Source organism: Leiobunum rupestre, chromosome 3 (assembly GCF_980474605.1).
Source record: "Leiobunum rupestre chromosome 3, qqLeiRupe1.1.hap1, whole genome shotgun sequence".
NCBI lineage: Eukaryota > Metazoa > Arthropoda > Arachnida > Opiliones > Sclerosomatidae > Leiobunum > Leiobunum rupestre.
This window is the reverse complement of record NC_143386.1, coordinates 44,226,804-44,234,571: the sequence shown is the minus strand read 5'-3', so window position 1 is coordinate 44,234,571 and position 7,768 is coordinate 44,226,804. Positions and strand designations below refer to the sequence as shown.

General features: G+C 41.9%; 4 protein-coding genes across 7 annotated transcripts; 3 read left to right on the top strand and 1 right to left on the bottom strand.

The window, feature by feature from the left end:
• Positions 1 to 459, bottom strand: LOC149951887 (decapping and exoribonuclease protein-like). The gene has a single exon (XM_090169689.1). The coding sequence runs from the start codon at positions 457 to 459 to the stop codon at positions 1 to 3; it is 459 nt and encodes a 152-aa protein (XP_090025815.1).
• A 1,160-nt stretch (positions 460 to 1,619) lies between these two features.
• LOC149951885 (acetyl-CoA acetyltransferase, mitochondrial-like) lies at positions 1,620 to 5,823 on the top strand. The gene is made up of 4 exons (XM_090168335.1): positions 1,620 to 1,751; positions 4,313 to 4,534; positions 4,600 to 4,851; positions 4,926 to 5,823. The coding sequence occupies exons 2-4, from the start codon at positions 4,322 to 4,324 to the stop codon at positions 5,643 to 5,645; spliced, it is 1,185 nt and encodes a 394-aa protein (XP_090024461.1). The 5' UTR covers positions 1,620 to 1,751; positions 4,313 to 4,321; the 3' UTR covers positions 5,646 to 5,823.
• Acat1 (Acetyl-CoA acetyltransferase 1) lies at positions 1,639 to 4,214 on the top strand. Of its 2 annotated transcripts, none has more exons than XM_090168333.1 (2): positions 1,639 to 1,751; positions 2,872 to 4,214. In XM_090168333.1, exon 2 carries the CDS (start codon positions 2,920 to 2,922, stop codon positions 4,111 to 4,113), a length of 1,194 nt encoding a protein of 397 aa, XP_090024459.1. In that variant the 5' UTR covers positions 1,639 to 1,751; positions 2,872 to 2,919; the 3' UTR covers positions 4,114 to 4,214. The 2 variants fall into 2 exon arrangements, with proteins under 2 accessions (XP_090024459.1, XP_090024460.1); XM_090168334.1 differs by having other exon boundaries at positions 1,676 to 1,751; positions 2,913 to 4,214.
• Positions 5,824 to 5,891: 68 nt separating the features above from the next.
• On the top strand, positions 5,892 to 7,473 carry LOC149951884 (acetyl-CoA acetyltransferase, mitochondrial-like). Of its 3 annotated transcripts, none has more exons than XM_090168337.1 (4): positions 5,892 to 6,014; positions 6,091 to 6,262; positions 6,317 to 6,568; positions 6,655 to 7,473. In XM_090168337.1, exons 1-4 carry the CDS (start codon positions 6,007 to 6,009, stop codon positions 7,348 to 7,350), a joined length of 1,128 nt encoding a protein of 375 aa, XP_090024463.1. In that variant the 5' UTR covers positions 5,892 to 6,006; the 3' UTR covers positions 7,351 to 7,473. The 3 variants fall into 3 exon arrangements, with proteins under 3 accessions (XP_090024463.1, XP_090024464.1, XP_090024462.1); XM_090168338.1 differs by lacking the exon at positions 5,892 to 6,014 and having other exon boundaries at positions 6,035 to 6,262; positions 6,317 to 6,372; positions 6,493 to 6,568; XM_090168336.1 differs by lacking the exon at positions 5,892 to 6,014 and having other exon boundaries at positions 6,035 to 6,262.
• The last annotated feature ends 295 nt before the right edge of the window (positions 7,474 to 7,768 follow it).

Here is a 7,768-nt window from a genome sequence, read left to right as displayed (position 1 = left end):
TCATTGAACTGAATGACGTCTTATCTCGATCAGTAAAGAAAGAATGCAAATAAATGACCCCCTGAATTTAGTGGCGCCAATTACCCACTCCGCCGTCTTCCTCTGGTACGGGGTCAGCATAATCATCTCTAGAACCCACTTGAAGGTGACGAACTTGACACCGGTCTTCAGAGATTCCTTGTGTTCGACGATCCATTGCAACAAAAACTGTAACCCTTCGTCCAGACTGTAGTCCTTCTTGACGGCGTTGTCATACCCTTCGTTCAAATCCAGAAATGAACGACTGAGATTAGCTGGAGGATTGAAGGACCTCAAATGGACACTTGAAGATAGGTATTTTCTTCTTCCATCGACACTAAACCATCCAATTTGTTTCGGAATGTCATACACCCAAGGGGCTCCGAATTGGGATGTCCTGTGACCTAAAGGAAACTCAAAATCTTCCACTTTACGTGACATGACGAGACGATGGTGGCCGATTTTCCGGTATGTTGTTGTTAAACATTGCCTTGAGTGAGGATGACTCAAATCCGAAAGTAAAACTAAAAATTATGATGAGATTTCGATCGCCTCTTTGCGCCGCTACATTGTTTCGATTATTGCGTTTCTCATTTCAATACCGAAAGCGAGATAATTAGAGATTTTTATTGATGTATAAAAATGTTTCAACCCAGAAACAAAAATGTCAATTAAGTAAATTTATCCTTCCTTGAATAAACGTACGTCAATTGCAATTAGGAAGTATATAAAATTGGGTATTTTCGACTTTTTCAGCAACTTTTTTGCATTTAACCCTTTGTCCGAGATATTTAACAAAAGTAGGGACGTTATCGCCATCTGTATCTTATAGTATTTGCGCACACTATGGAATTCTTCATTCATATTCAGCGGCTCATCCGAGATTCGCCATTGACCCGGGTGATCTAGTAATTTAAAAATATTAGCTATTAGCTCTAATAGCAGTAGGCTATCGCGAGATCCAAAGGCCGTCAGCTAGAGCATAGCGTGGATTAAATTTGGATCGGTGGCGGAGTTTTACGAAAATCTCCCGGTGGCAGCGCAGCGCGCCGATTTTTTGAAAATCCTCGGCGACGTTGAAGGGGCAAAAGTTTATCACCCCTATTGAATATTTAAAATAAAATCCAAAATTTTTTTGAGGAAAAAAATATTGAGTGGCGATATCAAAATTTATCGGCGGCGGCGGTGGGTCAGCACCAGAGAAAAATCGACGATGGTGGCGTTGGATCGGTGGTGCTAGGCTCCACCGTCAGCTACTGCTTAAAGTTAGCATTTCATAATTTTATTCCCAAATTTTTGAACCAAGGAAAACGTCACTGCGCCCTTGAAGAACTATCACTATCACTATGCGAAGTGGTTCGAAATCGACGGCAGCGACACCAAGTTTATCAGATATAAAGTGAAATTGGCCTCATTTCCGAAAATTTATCATATACATTTTTCAAATATTTGAATTTCCCGCGACAAATCTGAGTTCCTAGTTTAGAAAAAAGATGGCGCCACGGCCTCAATACAGGGAAAAACGATAAAGTGAAATATAGGTTTGCGTTAGACAGTGGCAGATGGCATTGGTTGATTATCTGGCATTGATCTTGTAGGGGTCGAAGCTACGCGTACGTCTCTCGAACTCTGGTCTTACATTCCTGGGTTCATTGGTGACGAGTACATCTTCTGACGGGAAGAAATCGGCTGCTTTAAATTCAATTTCATAAGAAATTTATCCATTCTTATAGGTGAGCATAAATTCGACTATTTTCTATTAAAAATGTTACTTAAAAATATTTAATATTTAAATAATTTCCAATATTTTCTACATACCCTCTTTATCGATATATTTTATGCAGTATATTTTTACCTAATGCGGTAAATTAACCTTGGTAAAATTGTACTATTGGGGATCCGCCGCAATTTGGTTTTTATTATTTTTTTTTAAACATTCCTTGGAGAATACAATTTTATTAAATATTAACCCCCGCTTTTTGAGAATCATTGAGAATTTAAGTTATACTTCCAAATTCATACATTCCGTTATATTTCCTAATATATGTAGATTATACAGCGCAATTTTGGTCCTAATTATAAATTTTGATATATCGTATGGTACATGACGGTAGTATTACTACTTTTGAACTTTACTACGATTTGATATCTTTGTTGTAATATAGAATGATATAATAATAATGATAATATATTGAACCTAACCTAACCTAACCTAACCAATTTAATCGTATCATAGGTTAGGTTAGACTATTTTTACCAAGTTTTCGTATTGTCTGTACACCACTAGTGTGTTTCGCGTGTTCTACTAGACCTATCTCAAAGTAAAAGTTAGCAGAAAAGTAAAGCGGAATTTATGAAATGGGAATATAACTGAAATTGGAAATATAACGTAAATACTCAATGTTTCTCAAAAAGCGGGGGTTTATTTTTAATAAAATTGTATTATCCATTGAATGTTCAAAAATAAATAAAATAAAAAAAACATTGCGGCGGATCCCCAATAGTACAATTCTACCTTAACCTTAATATGAACACGGATGTAAATAATAAATTAATTCAAATCAATTAATAACCTAAATTCGATTAAAGGGTTAATCTTAATTATTCTAGCTATTATACAAGAACCGTAGACGACTATTATAAGCGGTCAACCTACCTCTACGGAGTTAATTCTTAAATTTTAAAAAGCATTGGGGTGTAAAATAATAAATTATTGTGGGAAGTTAATTCTAGTTAATTTTAACAATGGGATGTATAGGTAAAGCCAATACACAACCATACAGTTTAGTTGAGTTAGGTCGTCCTTGTTTTTGAATAAATTCCAAGGCCATAACGGTTGGAATTATTTGGCAGGGTTTCGATCAAGATTAAAATTAAAATACTGTCTGCAATAGTACAAAAATGAATAGAGTAGCCTCAGCTATCCATGATGTGGTCATCGTGTCCATCGCTCGAACGCCTATTGGGTCCTTCAGAAGCGTACTGTCCCCGTTATCAGCCCCTCAACTGGGAGCCATCGCCGTGGAGGCCGCGGTCAAACGTGCTGGCATCGAAAAATCGGCGATACAAGAAGTCTACTTGGGACAAGTACTTCAAGGACATTCTGGTCAAGCACCGGCGAGACAAGCCGCGTTAGGAGCCGGACTCTTAAAAACAACGCCTTGTACAACCATCAACAAAGTATGCGCTTCCGGTATGAAAGCTATCATGCTAGCCGCTCAGAATCTAGCGTTGGGACAACAGGACGTCATGGTGGCCGGTGGTATGGAAAGCATGTCCAACGTTCCGTACTACATGAAACGCGGTGAGAGCCCATACGGCGGCGTCACGTTATTGGACGGAATAGTCTCTGATGGTTTGACCGACGTCTACAATAAAATTCACATGGGTAACTGCGCCGAAAATACGGCCAAGAAAATGAACATTAGCAGATCCGAACAAGACCAGTTCGCGATCAGCAGCTACGAGAGAAGCGCCGCCTCGACTCGAAACGAGGTCTTCAAGGAAGAAATAACGCCAGTCGTAATGGCCGGGAAGCGAGGCAAACCCGACGTTACCATCACCGAAGACGAAGAGTTCAAAAAAGTCAACTTCGATAAAATATCTTCCTTGGCTACCGTATTTCAAAAGGAAGGCGGAACCGTCACCGCCGGCAATGCCAGTACCTTGAACGACGGCGCGGCAGCCTGCGTCATGATGACGTCGCAAATGGCGGACAAATTGGGCGTCAAACCTCTAGCCAGGATCGTCTCTTTCGCCGACGCCGCTACAGATCCCATTGATTTCCCTATAGCTCCGGCCTTCGCTGTTCCAAAGGTCTTAGAACGAGCCGGGGTCAAGAAAGACGACGTCGCCATGTGGGAGATCAACGAAGCCTTCAGCGTCGTTGTCCTGGCTAACGTTAAGCACTTGGACATTGACCCCGCTAAGGTGAACGTTAATGGCGGAGCTGTTAGTTTGGGCCATCCCATCGGGATGTCGGGTGCCCGGATTGTAAACCATATGGCTTCGAGGCTCAAGACGGGAGAATACGGTTGCGCTAGTATTTGCAACGGAGGTGGTGGCGCGTCCGCCATCTTAATTCAAAAATTGTGAACGAAAATATCTGTTAGTTCCAAAAATTGTGAACGAAAGTTCCTGCTATAATAAATTGTATTTTTACATTGTATAATAAAAATCCTATCTTCTTAATAGAATTGTTTGAATTCAAATATAAATATTAAATCCTCGAGTACCTTACATAATAAAGCTAGCAAAATCAATGTACAAAGAACCCAATATTTATGTCCGTTAGATTGAAACCATGGCGACTATTAACGACGTATACATTGTCTCCGGAGCTCGAACTCCCATTGGATCCTTCAAGGGGTCACTGGCGGGAGTACCAGCCACCAAACTGGGATCAATCGCCATCGAAGAAGCGGTCAAAAGAGCGGGAATTCCTAAAACAGCGGTTCAAGAAGTGGTCATGGGTGCCGTCATTCAATCGGGCCTGGGACAAGCGCCAGCCCGTCAGGTGAGGCTGTAGAAATAATATTACCTAATAAGAGAAATCTTCTAACATATCCGGTTCCGTTTTAGGCTTTAATGGGAGCTGGGTTGGACAAATCCACCACCTGTTGCACGGTTAACAAAATGTGCGCTTCTGGTATGAAGGCCATCCTGTTGGCCACTTCCAGCCTTATGATTGGTCAGAATGACGTAGCGGTCGCTGGAGGAATGGAAAGTATGTCCAACGCTCCGTATTATCTCGCTAGGGGAGAGACACCATATGGTGGAGTGACCTTACAAGACGCTATATTGAAGGATGGTCTCACCGACGCCTATGAACACGTAAGTATTAATATAAACGTACGTTTGGGTCCGTTATACGTAATAATTCCAACATGAAAATGGTCTTATCACAGCTCCATATGGGAGAATGCGCCGACATCGTCGCTAAGAAAATGAACATCACCAGGGAACAACAAGACGCCTACGCCATCCAAAGCTACAAGAGGTCTCTGGCGTCCCAAGCATCCGGTTTACTGGCCAAAGAGATTGTACCGGTTACAGTGCCCGCGAAACGACGAGGTCAACCCGATACCGTTGTCACCGAAGACGAAGAACCCAAAATGGTACATTTCGACAAGATACCAAACCTCAAACCGGTTTTCGTCAAAGAAGGAGGTACCGTCACAGCCGCCAATGCTAGTGGTATCAACGATGGAGGCGCTGCCGTTGTCCTGATGACCCAAAAGGCCTTAGACAAGCACGGAGTTAAACCTCTGGCTAAGATAGTCGCTTTCGCGGACAGCGCCATCGACCCCGTTGATTTCCCGATAGCCCCGGCCGGAGCGGTGAAGAAAATATTGGACAAGACGGGACTGAAGACTGACGACATCACCATGTTCGAATTGAACGAAGCCTTCAGCGTGGTTGGACTCGGAAACATGGCGTTACTCAATATTGACGACAAACGAGTGAACGTGAACGGCGGGGCAGTCAGTTTGGGACACCCCATCGGGATGTCAGGGGCCCGAATCGTGCTCCATATGGCTTTGAATTTACAAGCCGGCCAATACGGGATGGCAGCGGTTTGCAACGGGGGAGGTGAAGCTTCCGCAGTATTAATTCAACGGTTATAACTTCTTCATACTTTAGGTTTAGCTTTATCGGGAAATGGTGGGTAATATATTCGAAATTGAGAAAATAAATTTATATTTACAATATACTGTAATCGAAAAGCATTGTTTTCGTTATCTGGGGTTAAGGACTATTATATACGTTGCTATTTTTTCAATAAAATTACCTGTTGATAAATAAGTAATGAATTTCAAAATAATTTAACTTACCTTATGCTACTGACACAAAGGAACTTTCCAGGGAAATAATTTATTCTTATCTTTTAAAAGGGAAATTTTTTCTAGACTTTGTATGGTCTAAAAAAGACGGGAATCTAAACGATAACGAGGTTGGCATTTGAAGATAAGAAAATACAGTTACGTTATGAACAAGTAATAAATAATATTGACATCTATAATATTGAGGAATGGCGACTATTAATGACGTATTTATTGTCTCTGGAGCTAGAACACCCATTGGTTCCTTCAAGGGGTCATTAGCTGGGGTATCTTCAACCAAACTGGGATCAATCGCCATCGAAGAAGCGATCAAAAGAGCGGGAATTCCCAAAACAGCGGTTCAAGAAGTTGTCATGGGTACTCTCGTACAATCCGGATTGGGACAAGCGCCAGCCCGTCAGGTAATGGTCGTAAAAATAACGTTACTAAGGATTGAGTAAAGTATATCATTTTAGGCTTTACTAGGAGCGGGGTTGGATAAATCTACAACCAGTTTCACAGTTAACAAAATGTGCGCTTCTGGTATGAAGGCCATCCTGTTGGCTACTTCAAGCCTCATGATTGGTCAGAATGACGTTGCAGTCGCTGGAGGAATGGAAAGCGCGACTAACGCTCCTTTCTACTTGTCCAGGGAAGAGACGCCTGTTGGTGACATCATCTTACAAGACGCAATATTAAAAGACGGTCTTATTGATCCATACAATCACGTGAGGCTAAATAAGGGTCAATAATTGTATTAGTCTACACGTAATATTAATGGACTGTTGTAATTACAATACTGCTATCATTATAGAAACACCAGGGTGCTAGCGCCGAGAGCATAGCTCGGAAATTGAGCATAACCAGGGAACAGCAAGACGTCTACGCCATTCAAAGCTACAAAAAATCACTTACGTGCCAAGCATCCAATTTACTAGCCAAAGAGATTGTACCGGTTACGCTGCTGGCCAAGGAAATCGATCAACCAGACACCGTGGTCACCGAAGACGAGGAACCCAAACTCGTCAATTTCGACAAGATACCCACTCTCAAACCAATCTTCGTCGAAGACAGTGGTACTATCACCGCCGCCAATGCTGCCAGCTTAGGCGACGGTGGAGCCGCCGTTGTCCTGATGACCAAGATGGGCTTAGACAAGTACGGGGTCAAGCCATTGGCTAAGATAGTCGCCTACGCAGACAGCGCCTCGGAACCAGGAGCTGTGACCAAAGTATTGGACCAGGCTGGAATCAATATGGACGACGTCGCCATGTTCGAACTAAATGAGGCTTATAGCGTGATAGGTCTGGCTAACCTAAAGACTCTGAACGTAGACGATCGACGAGTGAACGTTAACGGAGGGACTATCAGTTTGGGTCAACCATTTGGCGCCTCCGGGGCCCGTCTCGTAATCCATTTGGCTTTGAATTTAGAACAAGGTCAGTACGGGGTGGCTGGCGCTTGCAATGGCGGTAAGGAAGACTGTGCCGTTTTGATTCAACGACTGTAGTCTCTTAGTATTAGTTATTATCGACTTCAAGAAAATTACATTTTTAATCTTTTAATTCCGTTGCTACATGTACGATGCTATACTAGTAATTTTGTTTGGTCAAATAAATTCATTATTAATCGAGGCAGTATACGCTATTCCCGCAAAACCGATAATGTTTACATCCCATCACAGCTTAAGATTTACCACATGTATCACTTCGTCTGACGTTGTAAAGTGGTTGAAATTACAATACCTAAACAGGTCAAAAGGAAACACTTAGAGCACAGATTAAAAGTTTCCATTATTTCAACAAGCACTATTTTAACAGGAACTTGTAGGTCCTGGCTCTCAAAAATATTAATTCTTCGCGATTTTCCTTGAAGATGTTTTATTTAAAACTCGACATGTACTAGCCTATTTTCAACAGACGTCGCTA

Coding starts and splice junctions, on each gene's coding strand:
- LOC149951887 (XM_090169689.1), bottom strand. CDS start 459: ATGTCACGTAAAGTGGAAGATTTTGAGTTTCCTTTAGGTCACAGGACA.
- Acat1 (XM_090168333.1), top strand. CDS start 2,920: ATGAATAGAGTAGCCTCAGCTATCCATGATGTGGTCATCGTGTCCATC.
- LOC149951885 (XM_090168335.1), top strand. CDS start 4,322: ATGGCGACTATTAACGACGTATACATTGTCTCCGGAGCTCGAACTCCC. Junction 4,535..4,599: donor GACAAGCGCCAGCCCGTCAG/GTGAGGCTGTAG, acceptor GTTCCGTTTTAG/GCTTTAATGGGAGCTGGGTT. Junction 4,852..4,925: donor TCACCGACGCCTATGAACAC/GTAAGTATTAAT, acceptor GTCTTATCACAG/CTCCATATGGGAGAATGCGC.
- LOC149951884 (XM_090168336.1), top strand. CDS start 6,050: ATGGCGACTATTAATGACGTATTTATTGTCTCTGGAGCTAGAACACCC. Junction 6,263..6,316: donor GACAAGCGCCAGCCCGTCAG/GTAATGGTCGTA, acceptor ATATCATTTTAG/GCTTTACTAGGAGCGGGGTT. Junction 6,569..6,654: donor TTATTGATCCATACAATCAC/GTGAGGCTAAAT, acceptor CTATCATTATAG/AAACACCAGGGTGCTAGCGC.